Source organism: Camelus bactrianus, chromosome 9 (assembly GCF_048773025.1).
Source record: "Camelus bactrianus isolate YW-2024 breed Bactrian camel chromosome 9, ASM4877302v1, whole genome shotgun sequence".
Taxonomy (NCBI): Eukaryota; Metazoa; Chordata; class Mammalia; order Artiodactyla; family Camelidae; genus Camelus; species Camelus bactrianus.
In genome coordinates, this window is record NC_133547.1 from 45856583 (window position 1) to 45875525 (window position 18943).

The 18943-nt window shown below is 46.1% G+C and overlaps 1 protein-coding gene across 3 annotated transcripts in view; it reads right to left on the reverse strand.

Moving 5' to 3' along the window:
* IGSF3 (immunoglobulin superfamily member 3) overlaps positions 1-18943 on the reverse strand; it is a 97042-nt gene that overhangs the window by 32458 nt on the left and 45641 nt on the right. For 2 of the 3 annotated variants that reach the window (XM_074370252.1, XM_074370253.1), the window contains exons 3-6: positions 9956-10333; positions 7605-8015; positions 2102-2491; positions 658-717 (exon numbers count right to left, since the gene is read on the reverse strand). In XM_074370252.1, coding sequence (XP_074226353.1) covers positions 658-717; positions 2102-2491; positions 7605-8015; positions 9956-10333 — 1239 coding nt within the window. The remainder of the gene's footprint in view (positions 1-657; positions 718-2101; positions 2492-7604; positions 8016-9955; positions 10334-18943) is intronic. The other variant, XM_074370254.1, reaches the window with a different exon arrangement.

Here is an 18943-nt window from a genome sequence, read left to right on the forward strand (position 1 = left end):
AATCCCTTTGCTTGCCTTACTTGCAGGGCATCTTTCCCATCCCCTACTGTCACCCCAGTGGACTCCTCCGTAAGCCCGGCTTGCTTGTTATGAGGGCTGCTGTCTGGTGCTCTGCTGCTCGAGCAAGCCTGGAAAAACCACACAGCTGGTTGTGAAACTACGAGAAGAAAACCCATTCTGCAGCCCAGGCCAAGGCAAATACAGACGCAGCACCGCGCTGCCCATTAAGACTATTTACAAATGTTCCCAGGCCTGAGGAAAGGCAGCCAGCAATTTAAAACGCTCCGGATTGAGTAAAAACTAGGACAGAGCTAATGAGAATCTAAGTGCATGTTCACCAACGAAATTTCCAATCAGGAGGCTGATGATGTAGCAAGGGCTAAGCGCAGAGCAGTGGATCTGCAGTTAGAAGCAAATAATTCTAGTGCAATGCAAGCTCAACCAACAGAACCGGCTCAGCCCCGTCTCTGAACGGTGCTATGGCTTCTTCATTCATGGGGTGGATAGGCCATTGGCCCCTCCAGGGATTTGAGGGGTGGGAGCGAGATGATCAACGCAGAAGCACCTTGGGCTCTTGGGAGGAAAAGCGCCATGAAAATCCAAGTTTTTCTCATCACCATTACCGACGTGATCACTGTTGTTCTTTGGCAGACTTACCCAAGTGGCCTTGGGGCAGGATCTGGTGGTGCTGGGGGACTTTAACTACCCAGTTATCTGCTGGAAAAGCAATACAGCAGGCCACAGATCATCAAACAGGTTCTTGGAAGGGGACGGGGGAAATCTCTTAGCATAAGAAATAAGAGGAAGTACACAGTGTGGCTGCCCTCCACTGGGTCCTTACAAAACAATGAGGAATTAGTTGCAGATTTAAAAGTAGAGAGTCCGTGGTTAAGGCAAGCACAGGCCAACAGGAAAACAGCAGAGACAGTGGGCATCCAACTGGACAATTTCCATTCTACAAATACTCAGCAAGCACCTACTGTATGCAAAGCACCATGCTAGGCAATGCAGGGGGGAGAAGTCCAAGAAAGAAAAGGATTTCAAGATCATCAGGTGTGTGCATGAGAGAGATTTTTTTAAAAAAAAGAAGCACGAAAGAAAGTAATCTTGTTGGTGAGAAAAGAAAAAAGGGTGGCAAGACCCCGTGTCTGTTTTTTTTTTCTGCACACTTGAAGAGAACTATATTAAACATGTAGAAGTGTAAATAAAAATGTAAAGGGAATCATTACAGGGCTAAGAGAAAGATCAGCCTTCAGCAGTTGAGAAAAGGTTCAAGGTTAGTTTAAAAATTTCACCGTCTTGTTTAAAATCAGGGCATTGTAAGTGTTCTCTTTTTATTAAAAACAAAACTATGAGAGAACTGAGATGTTAATGAGAACATCCTGATACTATGGATGTTAAACCCAACATAAGCAAACACAGGCAGCCCCCCGAGTCCCCAGTCCTGACGTTACCCGCCCAGACACCACCAGCCACAAGGAGGCAGAGAGCCTGCCTGAGCAGCCTTGGAAATAGTCTACGCTCTAGGAAGATGGGAGAGGTCCCATCCACTCACTTTTAAAAACCCAGTTTCAGCAGAGGAGAGACAATTAGGGAAATGCCAATCCTTATACCCCTAAAACCCAGACAATGAACCTTTTTAAATAATGCACTTTATGATTTAAAATTGTTCCATAAAAGACCAACCCTCTTAAGTGAGATTTCAAGACAGGCATCCACCCACTTCTTCTGGGACTTAATCCCCACACAGGAGCAAACAGCTGCCCTGGATTGCTGGTTTGCCTCCAAGCTGAGCTGGCACTGCTGGGTGTTTACATAGGGCCGTAAGCGCTTGGCTCTGCTGGGCCCCTCTCCAGCCTGCAAACCCACAGCTCACGCTCTGCCTATGGGGAGGGCTGCTAAGCGTGGGCAGGTGAGCTGGAGAAAGGAGAGCGGGTAACGGGTTTTCTCTGCCAGCTCTGACCGAACCCTGGAGTTCCACCTGCCCTGCCCTCTCCTCCCCATAGCCCTTCTTCTCTGCCCCGACTTCTCTGAAATGACGCTAGCTGTTGAAACAGCCCAGCGGGAGGAGAAGGAGGAAGCAGCACCTCTCTCCACTTACTGATGGGGAGGACGATGATGGGGATGTTCTTGGGACGCTTGCTCTCCTTGTCGATGAACTCCCCAGTGACTGTCTTCTCTCTCTCTGTCACACGACAGTTGTACTTGCCACTGTCCTCCTGGCGGAGGTGGTAGATCTTCAGCACAAAGATGCTGTCGCTCTCCTTGGCCACTTTGAGCTGGCCCCGGGCTTCCCGATGGGTGAACTCACTGTTGAGGACTGGCACGGCATTAGGGCCCATGCTGGCAATGAGTGAGCTGTTGAAAGCCCAGGAGACGGCAAAGTAGCGGTCAGGAATGTTCTGCGCCTCCAGGATGCATCTGAACTCCACTGGCTCACCCACCGTGTACAGCCGCTTCTCCGTTTCCAGCCGAACGGTGAACTCTTTGTCTGAGAAAACAAATAAAACATACACGTCCTGGGTGAACACAGGCCTCAGCTCTCCAAACTGTGTCAGCAAATTCCCTCTACCCGTGCCTTCTTACAAAGCTAACTACTGGGAAGGCACTTCTGCACTTGTCTTGAGAGAAAAATCCAATTCACACCCTGGGGATCTGAGACCCAGAAAAACCCTTGAATATCACAGAAAAAAACTCAAAGGTAGTAGATCCAGACAGTCAAAGGGGCTTGTTACCCCTGACAGGAAAATGGGGCTCTGTCTGCAGCATGTAACGCCCTAGGTTAGACTCCCGGAGGTCAGTAAGCAGTATCACTCCCAATGTCACTTACACGGCAGATTATGAAGGCCCAACCTTCATCTACATGCCCAAAACTCCAGTTAAGCACCAGGATTACAAATATTTTCAGCAAGTATTGTAGGACTTACCCTGCTGAGATTTGTGAGACAAAATTATACAGTGGCCTAGGTGCTGACCCCAACCCTAATAAATACTCAGAGAAAAAAAATAGAGAGAAATATGTTCTCCCCCTCCATGTAAATACTAGAAATAAGACACAGGTAAGACAATGCCTAACAACACTGCGTAGGAAAAGTGAAAACTAATGTCTTCTCACTAGTCCATCACATGTCAGATTAGCCTCTAGAAAGATGGAGTGGGCAAGTACCTACATCCAGGTGACCTCTGAAACGGTGAACCCAAGCACCCCTCAAAGGGCCGGGGGTTTAACCAGGCAGTAGGGGCAGGTGATCAGAGAATGGCTCATCACCGCTACACACCCATACACACCACGTAACGGTGCACAGTGACTGCCAACGCCAAGAGACGGTTATCATATCTCACAGGCACCCACGGCAGAAGACCAGGGGGTGAAGGGTTGGAGAGGCTCTTGTCCTGGAAAACAGGACCACAGAACCTTGGGTGTCGGAGGCTGCAGCTGTAACCGCTGCCCAAGTCCCTCCTCCTCCCCGTTCTAGCTCTGTTCCCCTAAGGAGAGTATGGAGGGGAAAATCACATTACAGGGACGATTGAATTCCCTGTAGATCCATTAGCTCCAGTCTGGACTGCCTTCTCTGCACTGGTATTTCCAAACCTTTCCCACTCTCTTGAAGGCCCTTGCCCCATTCTTATGCCCCTATTCCATGCATTCATATAAGAATCCTATTTCCCTACAAAACACAGGAATCACAAGAGCACTGTTCCCACACTCCTGTCTCCAGCCCCAGCCTGACTCTGTACCAGCTGTTCTTCAGGCTCTCCACCTCCTCCCCTCCTGCTGGACCAGTGTCTTGTCCCAGACACCCATCCTCTCCAGCGAACTAGCTCCTTCCTTATTCCCCAGACTTCCTGACAAAGCAAACCACACTGGACTGCAGGGGCTGGCCTCCAAGGTGACCGCTGCTGCCTCAGCTCCCCTCTCCCCAGAGGCCAGCCCTGAGCGGCACGGGCTCCCTCCGCCAGGCTCTACCTGGGCGCACAACCCCACGCGGGGCTGAGCTGCAACATCCGCCAGCTATGAGCTCTCTGGTCAACCAGATTCTCGTTAACTCAGTATTAACGATAAAAAAGCACCCCTTCCCCATAAATGCCACTGAAGATGTGCAGATACCCCAGACCTCAGCCTTCCCACTTCCTCAGAGTTAGGCTGGCTTCAGCTGTTCAAATATCACCCAGGGCCCCACCCTCAGGGCTTTCTCTTTGGCAGCCAGACGCCTATGATCTCATGGGAGCCCTTCCACGGCTTGGTGAAGCTTTCACATTCCCAGGCTGAAGACAAGATTCAAAGCACACCACCCTCCGTTCTGCACAGAAACTTGCCCTTGATTATTCCCAGTCAATGAAACCTCCAGAAATTGATTTATGCTTTCTCCAATAGCCCCTCACTCCTCGGCTCACTGAAATTTCCCTTCTGGCCATCTCCCACACTTCGCTGACCTAGCAAATGTCACCAATGTCTCCTCCCCATCCCCTCATCACAACCGAAGGCTTTTCTCAAGCAGGTTTCAGTCTCTGGGCCAGCTCTCCTCCCTTGGGTCCATGACACCTTTCCTCCTGCTTCTCCTCCTCCTGGCCTGACCCCTGTTTCTCCCTCTGTCACCGGGACCCACTCCCCTGACCTGCTCTCACTGCTGCAGTCCTCCTGGCCCTTTCCGTTTTCACCCTGAGGGTTTTCCCTGGGCCCTCAGGACTCCCAAGTTCAGCCTCTAACTGAGCTCCATGTCTGATGACACGCTGGGGGGTTCATATACCGAGTGTCCCTATGAGAGTCTGCTTGCAGGATGGACTCCTTAACCAAAATTGACTGAAATAGAAGAAAAGACAACCACTGTGGCCACTCAAGGGGAAGAAGAAGTTTCTAGGAAGGACTTAACCCATCCTCATTACCCCATCCCTCCCTATCGCAGTTCAGAGACTCACCCAGGGCCCCACCTCAGGGCTCAGGGCTCCCAGTAGTTGGACCCTTCCTTCCACAGTGCTCTCCATTCTGTTGCCTATTGCACCCACTGCCCGCTTTCTCGGCCACTGCAACTCACTCAGCCCTGGCCTCCTCAGCTCTTTTCCTGCCTGGTCTCTTGACTTCAGACCAACCTGTTCAACCCACCTCTAGGTGGCCTCCATGGTCCTTCCCTTCTAAACTCCAGACCTGATTCTGTCACTCTCGGCTTAAAAATCTCTATTCCCCGCTCCAAGTATCTGCAGCAGTGGTTTTCAAACTTTACTGGGCAGACGACAGGTGGCAGGAGAAGGGGGGGCACTTCCTTTTTTCATACAAAATCTTTTGCTGCCCAATACAGAAAACGTTTGGTTGAGGCAAGGGGGAAGACTGCGGCCCTCACATGCCTTCCTCAGCACCCCTGGCGTGTGCCCACACACATGAGCACACACCCACACCCACCCACGCCACTTCTCAGCACCTCTACGGGCTCCTAGGATTCCAAGAACAGCCGGAAATGCTTGGACCACACAGTCAATGCCAAGCTCACAATCTGGCATGTGGGGCTTCAGGCCACCTCTCCCACCTCCTCTCACCACTCGTATCCGGAACTCAACACCTGCTCATACACGGCTTCCCTGTGCTTGCCAAACATGTACTTTGGACCTTTATGCTTCTCCTCCTGATGTCTGCTAAAGTTCAAGACTCAGCTCAAGTTATCAAATGGTTGGTTTTCCTGAATTTGTCTTAACTACCCCATCCAGGGGAGACACTGTTGCAACAACACTTTATAATCATCGTGTCCCCGTGGCATTCCATCCACAACACTGTCAGAGCACTGAGCGGCCTCCACTTGGCCACTGGCTTTCAGACCTACAGTTCCCTGAATGCAGGGACCAGGTGTTATTCATCTTTGAACCCCAATGCCTATCACCACACCTACAATGCTGTCGAGACTTACTGCATGTTTACTGAAATGAGCTAAGAGAAGGGCAAAGTGGGGGCTACAACCACTGAACTGGAGCGGCACAGGGACGTGGAGTGAAGTCACCAACTTTTTTTTCACCTAGTTTTCCCTCTGCTGGCTTAGTCTGGATACATTTGCTGGGCAAATTCAAAAAATCCTAATTCCAAATTGGTAAGATTAAAATAAAGAAGATTAACTGATGCAACCTAATTTAAAAGCATTAAGACTCAAAACTTGGCCCAGACTTTTGAAGCTGATCTTAAAACCATTCCAGGAAGGGAAGGGATAAATATGAAATAAAGCGCCTTCCATAGATGTCTCAGCACCGGAAGTTCCAGGAGTTTGCAAATGGTCTGGGTCCTACAGACCAGATAAAATGCTACCTGTCCAGGAGCCCAGCTGTTTCCGTAAAAGCCCTCACATCCATCAGACGTCCAGAGAATCGCTTCTGCCCTTTGACCACTATCTAGAGCCATGCCTAACAAAGCGTAGACAGCAGAAGAATCACGTGGGAAGTGTACTAGAAACCCAGCTTCCCGGGAGCCCAGTTCAGGAATCTGCACTGTTAGGTAAGTCTGAAGCACAGCTCTAGAATGACTGAATGAGTAGCAGAAGACCTATGCAAAGACCAAGGCCATTGGGAGGTCACGAGACAGGTCCTGAAGAGGGGACCCCCACCCGCACCTCAGACGCCCCCGCTCATCTCGCATGCACCACACCTCTACTCACCAGGACAAGTGCAGCACAAGGAAAGGCCCTTGGGTCACTTCTGCACGTCAGTGACGGCACAGTCACCACCCTCCAACCAACGCCAGGGGACAGAAGGCCCACGGAGAGCCTGCCCCAAGCCCAGCCAAGGCAGCCAGCATCTGCTGTTGGCTCTGACCTGGAGCCTGGCTGGACTCGGGGGCCGAGAGAGCGCAGTCGGAGATTGTGGCAGCATCTATGAGGCGTCAGGGAGGATCTCAGCTCCACGTGCCACTGTCATCTTGTCCCAGCCACAAGTACATCACTCAGCCTCCTCAGGGAGCTCCCTTTCCAGGTCTTTCACTTGACAAAAGTGTTTATGGTAGCACCTGGTACTCTTGGGGCTGGCCTCCCCAGTGTGCCCCCTGGCTGGTCTTGGGGCCCCACTATAAAGCGATCAGTCCCCCGTGTCTTCCCCACCACCTACTTACCTCACAGAACTACTGAGGGGATGTGAAGTAACATGGGATAAGGCATTTTGGAAATTATAAACCACCAGCAAAGAAGGATTATTAATGTAAAAAATGATAATTTAAGCCCAAATTTCCCTAGTTCGTAATTTCACACCAATGATGGAAGGCTCAGAAACTCAAATGTCTTCCACCAATGAAACAGGATGGGAAGCGGAAACAGGCAACGTCACCAAAGCAGGGCGGCCACCGTGGCTAACGGGAACCCAGTCCCAAGATCCAAACAGTTTGGGTAAAATTCTCCCAAGTTTTAAACAGAATTTGTAATTCTAAAACATGTAGAACTCCATGCAGGTCAAAGTAGCCACGTCTGTAAGCAGGGTCCAGTCTGGGCAGCTCCTCTCTGTGACTCATTGGGAGGTCAGGTCTGGGAATACCTGGGCCCTCAGCAACCCGAGTCCTTTTAGAGTCACCGAAGGGGTCTGCACAGCCTCCCGGAATCCGCCCACCCTCCCCACCAGACAGAGGATGGAGACGGGAGACTGACCAGTGGGCTGGATGTTGACCACGGTCCCCTCGGAACGCTTTCGGGTCATGGGGTACCATGAGCCGTCGGGGTCCTGGATCCACTCGGCCGCCTCGCAGTAGAACTCGCCCTGGTCGAAGGGCTGCAGGTGGAAGATGGTGAGGCGGAAGGTGCTGGCCCCCAGCTTGTCCAGACGCACCTCCCCCAGGCTCTGCCTCTGCGCGTAGTCACTGCTGGACTGCAGCACAAAATCCCGGCTCAGGGAAATGACCTCCACCGGCTTCTCGCCGCCCCTCTGCCGGAGCCAGGCCACAGACAGGTGGCTGTGCTGCAGTGTCTCCGTGGCCACCTCGCAAGTGAGCTCCAGGGGGTCCTGCTCCACTTTGTGCATGGTCTGCGGCACAGCGGTGGTCTGCAGAGAGTCCGGGATCACTGCAACACAGAAGCGGCCCGAGGGCGCGGTCACAAGGCCACAGATCTTACACTCACAAGGGCGAAACTCCCACCCACTCCGCCTTCCACCATCACTGCGGGGCCACCAAGGTCCTCCAGGTGACCCAGACACAGAACGAGCTTTCTGTCTGGATTTGGGCTGCAATTTGGGGGCACTTACACTTACCGGTTTGGTACCTCAGCTAAAAAGTGAGGTTGTATTTCGTTTTATGTAATAAATGAACTCCCTGAAGATACCACGTAAGAGGAATTTTTTGCTAAGTCAAATGAGATTTTGTTGTTCACGGTGGGAGTGCTTCCAGACACTTTAAGTTAGTTGGCTTCTGACTGATCTTCAAAGAGAAAGAGTTTCTGGCACTTGCAGTTTCACATTTCCACACATCTTGCTCATTTTCTCCATTCTCGTCACCCCACGCCCACATTCCCCCAACTCACTTCAGCAATGCAGTGCTCTAGGAAGGCTATTTTTTTTTTTTAAACAGTTATGGTAGAGAAAAAAAGCAGCATTCTCGACTTTTTCGTAGGTTTCATTTTCATACAAGTCATGTGTCACCATGTGTCATGCTCATGCACTAGAAGTACGGGGACGGGCCAGGCGAGTGAAGAGATTTCCCTGTGGTCCCTCGGTCAGAATTTTACTCTGGAGACGAAACATCACCCCCCACCACCGCAGGCTGACAAGGCCACCCCAATCACAACTAGGCTGTGTCTTCTCACCACGCTCAGCCCAGGGCTGGATCTCACAGGCCTCCTGTTGGGATGAAGACTTGTCAGAGAAAGGAAAAGGAGCCGAAGGAAGCCTGCGGTGGAGGGAGTGGGGAGATTCCATTGCAGGCTGCTCTGGGCCACAATGCTTGCCACTGTGACGGGTGAAAATCTTAATTTCCAGCTTTTCTTACCACAATTAAGCCTGGAAATTATGACTTGGACAGAAAAACAGAATAGCCTCAATATGTCTGACCCTTCACAATGGCAAAGAGTGTGGCCCAGAGCCATCCACACTGAAATCTCCCTTCTCCCTCCTTCTCTGGCTCCCTCCATTGCCCACGGCGCACCAGGCCAAGGGAGGCAGCCGGTGCACATTCCTTACTCTGGAGCCAAAGGACACACAGACCCACTCCAGGTCTGAGCAAAGTCCTGCAGCTGCATTTGCTTCCTGACTCAGCAGCGCCCCCAGCGGCTCAGAGCCCATCCAAAGGGCCATCATGTCCTAGAGGTTTCACCCACTGCCAGCTGATGTCATAGGCCCTGTCTTCCTCGTCATTTCTTCAGCTCATCAACCACAAACATCTGTGCCTTATATGTTCATATCCCTTTCACCAGCTAGAAGGTCCGTCAACCTTCTCTGACAGTCTTAGCATCGGTGTTAGATCTCCTTTAAGCTTCAGCTTCAACCTCCTATTACTCGTAAGTTGAACACACAAACTCGGTTCACTTACCTGTTGATCTCTGAAATACTTGGGGAGCTTTGGGTTCTTCTTTTAAAGTCAAATAAAACTTCACTATAAAAGAAGTGACTCACTGTTGTGGACTGAAGGTTTATGTCCCCCAGATTCCTATGTTGAAACCTAATCCCCAGGGTGATGGTACCTGGAGATGAGGCCTTTGGGAGGTGATTCGGTCATGAGGGTGGAGCCCTCGTGAATGGAATTAGTGCCCTTACAAAGGGATCAGACAGCCCCCTCGTTCCCTCTCTGCCGTGTAAGGAGACAAGAAGTCAGCAGTCTGCAACCCCCAAGAGGGCCCTCACCAGAGCCAACCCTGCTGGCTCCCTGATCTCAGACTTCCAGCCTCCAGAACTGTGAGAAATAAATGCTTGTTGTCGAAGCACCCAGTACATTCTATGATTTATTACAGCAGCAAACTGACTATGACACTCAGGCAGGACACCGGCCGTGTGAACACAGTCACCTCCTTACCCACGAGGTTCATCTTGGCACTGTAACTCCCAAAGTACCGCTCATCGGTGTTGGGCGTGTGGCACTCATACTCCCCGGCATCCCGGGCCTGGAGATCGGTGATGTGCAGTAAGGCCGAGTTCCCCTGGACTCTGTCCACGTAGATCTTCTTGCTGCGGACACGCTGGGTGTAGATGGCGTAAGGGAAAGAAGGGTCCATGGTGCTGACAATCTGGACCTCGCGCTCGGGGGCGGAGGGCAGGTAAATGGACCACTGGAAATTCTGCTCGGGAGGCCCCTGGTAGCCACTCACGTTGCACCAGATGGTGATGTGGGAGCCCTCCGTGCGGTACAAGGGCCCTTCCTGGACGGCGACTTGCCGCTGCGCTGACACTACCCCTGTGCGGGAGACACAAACAACAGGCTCACTTACTTCTCGGACCAAAATGCAAAGCAGGCAGCAATCTTCAAAGGGTTTGTTATTCGTGTGACATGATCATAATATAAATAGCTCACTGGCCCTTTCTGAGGTGCTCTGTGATTTATAAATATTAATTAAAACACTCTGTGGTAAAGCGCTGGCCCTAATTTGCATATATGGGAATTTGATCATGCGAGGACAGGGCTGTTACTTATTCAATGGTTGCCCTTTGGGAATTTCACTTAGTTCCTCTGTCATTTATGCAGCAGTTTTATATCTATTTATTAATGCTGTTTATAAAGTTTTAATAAAATGAGCAGGAAAAGTTGAATCCTTGGCACAACTTCAAAGGAAAACAAATAAAAGCAACCATCTTGCAAGCTGGCTGAAATGAAACGACTAGAGGGCTGGTGGGGGGTAGACCTGGGGCCTTTCTTTGGTGTGGCACCCTTGCTCTCCAAGGTCGCTGCTCCCGGGACACCACGGAGAGGCGCATCTCCTACATCCTCTTGCCTCGGCGAGCAGAGGCAGAGCTGAGCCCCTGCAGTCTGCTTCTGTTCTGAGCAGACACCAACAGGAATCTGAGGGGCTGAAGCAGATCCTGTCGCCCAGATGCCCACACACTGCCGATGGGGGCAACTGACAGCGCAGCCCCATAACAAGGAAGTCAGGCCACCCTGGAGACCACGGCCCTGGTTCACCACTGGCCACCCCACCTTCTGGTCAGGATGTGCTTCTTCAGATGGCCTTGGCCTGCCTTCTCCGTGTCCCCCTCGCAGACATGGGGGTGGGAAACATACTTTGCTTTCTCATTCCATGCCAGCATAATTGATTCCACCCGAGGCACTGAGAAGGTGGGAGGGACCGCACCCCTTGGCCTTGCCCTCTGCAGCAGCAGGGCACAGTGGTGTGCCAGAAAGAGCCGCTGAGTGCTAGTCGCAGCCCTGCCCGGAACTGGAGCTGGCTGTGTCATCTTGCACAAGCTGTTTCTCCTATCTGGACCTTGATCTCTTCATCCATAAAATGATTTCTAAGGTGGCTTTGGGGGAGGCTAGCACATGTGCCAATGCTGGCCTTGTCACTTATTACTGTGACCTTGGATAAGTTACTTAACCTCTCCAAGCCTCAGTTTTCTCCTCTGTAAGATGGGGATAAGTGTGCCTCATAGAGCTCTCCAAAAGACTGAATAAGACCACATCTGTAAAGCCTCTTGCACAGGGCCTAGCCCATAATTAGTCCTTAATAAAGAGCTGCTAGCTAGGGCCCCTCTGGCTGGAACATTCCGGGGCTCTGGATCCATGGAGGACAGGGTTTTGGCCAGAGATCCCTCAAGGACACGCCAATGGCCTCTTGACAATGACACCATCTCTGGGCCACCCACCTCCACCCACAGCTGCAGCCCAGCCCCACTCCCACTCCTAGGAAAGCTTCCCCCATGCCACCTCCAAAAGGGACTCACCGCTGTCCCAGTATAAACCTATCTGAAGTGGACTCAGCTGGGGAACAGCTGGGACCACTCAAATCCTGGTGGGATGCAACTCTAAGCCCAGCCCAGGGGATGATTGTGCCTCAAAGCAAGCTGATCTAATCTAAAACAGACCCTACAAGGAAGGCCTGTGGCTCATAAACTTTTTTTTCGTGCAGAACCTTTCCTCCTAAACAAAATTTTACATCTTGGCTTCAGCAACAGAAGCGAGGAAAGTGAAAAGGGAGGAGGGTGGGGGCAGGTGGCAAATCACTAGAGCAAAGTAGTCTGTGAATTTACTTGATACATTCTAGTTGACAGCATCCATGACTACATTGAAGGTCATCGAGAAGATAGCTCATTAGTTATTTTCAGCAAGTTAAAATTTGGTGTATAACATTTTTAATATGCGTACTCTATGACAATTTAAAAAATATACATATAGTGATACTTGAACCAAATGTTTGCAGTACTTTAGACATGAAGAATTTTGAAAACAATTTAACTACATTCATAACACTGAGGTCTCCCTGCATTTCAGCATTCTAAGACAGAACTCCCTACCCACAGCAGAGAAGGCTGGAGGATGGTCAGGATGAGCCAGCATCTTTCTTTAAGGCACTACTTCTCAACCTTAGACCCATACTGGAATCATCTGGAGAGCTTTAAAAAATAACAGGGCCTGGACCCCACTCCACGTAACTGGTCTGACATGCAGAAGCCTGGGCATTAGGAGCTTTAAAGACTCTAACACATAGCAGTGTCAAGAACTAAGTTTTAAGATGTCTCTGCTTGTTACAAACTACTATACATAAAACAGAATAACAACAAGGTCCTACTGTATAGCATAGGGAACTATATTCAATATCTTATAAGAAACCATAATGGAAAAGAATATATATATATATATATATATATATATATATATATATATATGTGTGTGTGTGTGTGTGTGTGTGTATATACACACACACATATATATGTATAACTGAATCACGTTGCTGTACACCTGAAACTAACACAACATTGTAAATCAACTACACTTCAATAAAAAATGAAAAAAAAAAAAAAGATGTCTGTCTACTGAGCGCCAACCAGGTACCCAAATTAAAGAACAAATCCTAACTGAAGGCTCTCAATAGCTTTGAGCTCCTCCCTTCTGCAAAGACTCTTCACTGAGTTGGGTCAAGAGAGTTTCATTCTCCTCTAGTGAATGGGCAGAAGAAAGCAGCTGAAGGCCATTGGATACCGGCCCCTGTGATGCAATACTGAGCTCACTCAGAGTGCCTTCTGCCCACAGACCTTACAGAAGCACTTCATCAGGGGATCATACACATTATTCCCCTGGAAGCTAAACAGTGTTAAGTGGCCTGAACAAGCCAGGGCATCAGGGTCAGAACAATCTGTCCAAGCTGGAAGCAAGTTATAAACAGCCCTGGCAAATAAATAAACAGATACTAGACTGTACTTAAACCACACACTTTCAGCTGTACCTGCTTATTAAATATCTCCTTAATTTCCTTCCCACCCCACAAAGGGCCTTTGACCCCTGAAAATAAAGCTGCACTTAGGAAGTGGACCTTAACATAGAAATAGAAATTAAGTTTTTCTTCTCAGCAGTTTAATTCCCCTTCCGTATTCCACTTTCCCCATTTCCTTCTCCTGGTACTGCCTCTGCTGTCCAGATCTCATTTTCTTAGATGATGCTGCCTTCAAAAAGACCCATGTCCCCAATTCTGGCCAAGGCATCCCCCGACCCCACTGCCCCTTCCATCTTCCCTCTCAGCCTACAACAGGATGTTCTTCCAGGCAGAGATCACTTTTTTTAAGTAACATTTTTTTTTTTTATTTCAGACATCTCTGTACTCTTTGAATTATTTTACAATAAGCAAATATCACTTTTATAAATTAAAAAAGATCAAAGTATTATATATAACTGCATAAAAAGGTCTAGACACAAAGGGCAGAAAAAGAGTGGGAGACAAAAACAGGAAGAAAAAACAAGGGCAACAAAAAATAGTAATGAATATGGTAGATATTAAACCAAACTATATCAATAATCACTTTGAATGTCAATGGTCTAAATGCATCAATTAAAAGACAGAGATTGTCAGAGTGGATGAAAGACACGACCCAACTATATCTTGTCTACAAGAAACTCACCTTAAACATAAAGACGTACAGATTAAAAGGAAATGGATTGAGAAAAATATACCATGTTAACACTAATCAAAAGAAAGCTGGAATAGCTATATTAATTTTAGACAGAGTAAAGTAAAGAAAATTATCAGGAATGAAGAAGGACATTATATAATGAATAAAGGAGTCAATTCTCCAAGAAGACATAACAGTTCCTATTGTGTATACACATAATAACAGATCATCAAACTACATGAGGCAAAAACTGGTAATAGATCAGAGTTGGTGACTTTAGCACTGCTCGATCAGAAATGGACAGATCCAGTAAGCAGAAAATCATAGTTGAATTCAACAACACCTTCAATCAACTGTCTATAATAGACACCTACAGACTACTTCATCCAATGAACATTCTTCTCAAATTCACATGGAGCATTCACCAAGACAGACCACATTCTGGGCCATAAAATACCGCTTAACAAATTTGAAAAATAGAAATCCTACAAGGTCTGCTGGTAGACCACAATGGAATTTAAGTAGAAATCAGTAACAGAAAGATAACTAGGAAATCCCAAAATATGTGGAGATTAAACAACACACTTCTAAGTAACACATGGGTCACAAAAAAATTTTCAAGAGACATTAAAAAATTTTAAACTAAATGAAAATTAAAATACAACTTATCAAAAGCTGCGATATGCAGGGAGTGATTAGACGAAAATTTATAGCATTGAATTAGAAAAGAAGAAAACTCTTAAGTCAATAATCTGAGTTTCCACCTTAGGAAACTAGGAAAAGAAGAGCAAGATAAACGCAAAGGAACCAAAAGAAGTAACAATTAAAGCAGAAATCAATAAAATTAAAAAAGAAAATTAATAGAGAAAAATCAATGAAAGCAAAAACTGGTTCTTTGAAAAAAAATCAATAAAATAAATAAGCCCCTAGCCAGGCTAATAAAATAAGGGGACAGAAATTATTAATATCCAAAATGAAAGAGAGGAAATCGCTTTGAGATTCCACAGAAATTAAAAGAATAATAAAGGAATCTTATGACCACAAATCTGATAACCTAGATGAAATGAACCAATTCCTTGAAATACACAGTCTGCAAAAACTCACACAGGAAGCAAAGATGATCTGAGTAAGTCTACACCTATTAAAGATATTGAATCCATAATTAATAACCTTCCAAAACAGAAAGCACCAAGCCCAGATGGAGTCACAGGTGAATTCTACCATACATTCAAGGAAGAAATTTTATCAATTCTCTACAATTTCTTTCATAGGACAGAAACAGAGATTATTTCCTCCTAACTCAATCAATTAAAGAGGCCAGCATGGCCTTAATGCCACAACCAACAAAGGCATTACAAGAAAACTGCAGACCATATTTCTCATGAACAAAGATGCAAAAATCCTCAACAAAATATTAGCAAATCAAACCCAAAAAGTACAAAAAGAATTACATACCATAACCAAGTGGGATTCATCCCAGGTACACTTGTTCAACATTCAAAAATCAATTAATGTAATACATCACGTTTATCAAACTAAAAAAGAAAAATCACATGATCATATCAACAGATGCAGAAAAGACATTTGACAAAATTCAACATCCATTCACTACGAAAACTCTCAGGTAACTAAGACCAGAGGAGAACTTTCTCAACTTAAAGATTATCTACAAAAAAAAAAACCTACAGCTAACCTGTACTTAATGGTGAGAAACTAGAAGCTTCCCACTAAGATCAGGAATAATGCAAAGATGTCCCTTCTCACCATTCCTTTTCCATAAGGCAAGAAAAAGAATTAAAAAGGTACACATATTGGGAAAGAAGACATAAAACTGTATTTGTTCAAATCTGAAAGAACTGACCAAAACCTCTGGAATTAATAAGCAATTATAGCAAGATTACAGGATACAAGGTTATACAGATTACAGGTATACCACAGTCAACTGCTTTTCTATATACCAATAAAGAACAAATGGAATTTAAAATTAAAAGCACAACACCATTTACATTAGCACTATAAATATAGTCAACCTGATCTCTGACATAGGGCAAAGGCAAAAACAATGGAATAAAGATAGTCTCTTCAATAAATGGTGTTCAGACAACTAGACATTCACATACAAAATGAATCTAGACATAGACCTTATGCCATTCACAAAAATGAACTCAAAATAGATCACAGACCTAACTGTAAAATGCAAAACTATAAAACTCCTGGAAGGTAACATAGGAGAAAACCCAGATGACCTTGAGTATGGTGATGTCTTTTTCAAATCCAACACCAAAGGCACGATTCATGAAAGAAATAATTGATAAGCTGGCCTTCATTAAAATTTAAAACTTCTGCTTTGTGAAAGACAGTATCAAGAGAATTAGAAACAAGACACAGACTGGGAGAAAATATTTGCAAAAGACACATCTGATAAAGAACTGTTATGCCAAATATAAAATAAACTCTTAAAGCAATAAGAAAAAAACCAACCTGATTAAAAAGTGGGCCAAAAACCTTAAGAGACACCTTGCTAAAGAAGACATAAGATGGCAATTAAGCATGTGAAAGGAGGCTCTACATTATATGTCATCAAGGAAATGCAAATTAAAACAAAAATGAGATACTACTACACACCTACTGGAATGGCCAAAATCTGAAACACTAACCCCACCAAATGCTGGTGAGGATGTGGAGCAAAAGGAACATTTATTCAGTGCTGGTGGAAATGCAAAATGGTATTGATGCTCTGGAAGACAGTTTCATTGGTATCTTGTAAAACTAACCATACTTTAAACCATTCAATTCAGCAATCGTGCTCCTTGGCATTTATGCAAAGAAACTGAAAACTTCTGTCTACACAAAATCCTGCACATGGATATTTACATCATCTCTCTTCATGTCTGCCAAGACTAGGAAGCAAACAAGATGCCCCTCAGTAAGTGAGTGCATAAACAAACTGTGTTACACTCAGACAATGGAATATTATTCAGCACCAAAAAGAAATGGGCTATCAACCCATGAAAAGAAATAGGAACTTGAAATTACATATTATGAAGTGAAAGAAGCCAATGAAATAATGTTACACGCTGTGTAATTCCAAGTATATGATATTCTGGAAAAAGAAAAACTATGGAGACAAAAAGACCAGTGGTTGCGGAGGTGAGAGATATGAAGAGGCAGAGCACAAAGCAGTATTTTTAGGACAGTGAAAATACTCTGATATAATTGCGGATAAATGTCATTATACATTTGTCCAAACACACTGAATGTATAACACCAATAGTGAAACCTGAGATAAACTACAGACTTTGGGTGATTATGATGTGTCAGTATAGGTTCACCCTTGGTTAAAAAATGTACCACTGTGGTGAGTGATGTTAATAATGTGGAAAGCATGCATGTGTGTGGACTAAGGGTACACAGGAAATCTCCATAACTTCCTCTCAATCTTGCTGTAAACCGAGAACTGCTCTAAAGAAAACAAAGTCCTTATATAAAGAACTCATACACCCAATAGCAAAGAAACAATCTGATTAAAAAATGGGCAGAGGATCTGAATAGACATTTTTCCAAAGAAGACACACAAATGGCCAACAGACACATGCAAAGATGTTCAACATCACTAATCAACAGGCAAATGAAAATCAAAATCACAATGAGACATCATTCACACCTCATAGAATGGCTACTATCAAGAAGACAAGAAATAACAAGTGTTGGCGAGGATGTAGAGAAAAGGGAACACTTGTGCACTGTTGGTGGGAATACAAATCAGTGCAGCCACTATGGAAAACAATGTGGAGGTTCCTTAAAAAAATTAAAAATAGTACTACCATATGATCCAGAAATTCCACTTCTGGGTATTTATCCAAAAAACAGTAACTCAAAAACACATCTGCACCTCCATGTTCACTGCAGCATCATCTAGAGTAGCCAAGATATGGAAGCAACCTAAGTGTCTATCAATTGATGAATGAATAAAGAAAATGTGGTATGTGTGTATATATATATGTATATATATATATATATATATACACACACACACAATGGAATATTATTCAACCATAAAAAGGAGGAGACCCTACCATTTGCAACAACATGGGTAGACCTTGGGGGCATTAGGCAAGGGGTGAGGAGGTGGGAAATTGGTGAAAGTGGACAAAAGGTACAAAATTCCAATTATAAAACAAACAAGTCCTGGGGATACAATGTACAGCACAGTGACTATAGTTAATAATACTGTATTATGTATCTGAAAGTTGCTAGGAGAATAAATCTTAAAAGTTCTCATCACAAGAAAAAGAAATCGTAACTCTGCGCGGCAATGGATGTTAACTAGGCTTCTTGTGGTGATCATCTTGAAACCAAGCAGGATCCTGTGGGGCCTTCCTGGGTACAAAAAGCCCCTCTGTGTTCCCCGTTTCTTGACTGTAGAGAAAAAGGCTTTACCCTCCTGGCCCTTCCCCAAGTTCCAAAGAGCAGACTTAGGCAGTTATTGATTAGAGAAGCAAGAAAATGCAGAAACAAAGGAAAGGCAGTCAAGCAAGAGAAGTAATGATAACTTAAACAATAGCTCAGAGATAAAACAGAGCCACCAGATTCCTACTTTCTCCTCAAAGGGTGTACAAAACAATCTGACGCATATCTCTGAGTTGTTCTGCAGGAACTAGGAACTCCATCCAGGTGGAAGACGGTGTCTGCACACTGACCACGAGCAGCAGACCCCAGACTGGCTGGAATCAGAAGGCTGATGACTAAGATTCCCAAGACATCATCCTGTTACCTCACCGCCAACCAATCAGAAGAAAGTCCACGAACTGACCACAACCTGCAATCCTCACCCGCAGCGTTGTCTTTAAAAACCCTTCCCTGAAAGCCATCAGGGGGCTCAGGTCTTCGGAGCACTAACTGCCTTCCGTGGCGCCTGCAACAAACGGCGTGCTTTCCTTCACCACAGCCCAGCGTCTGCTGGGCTCTG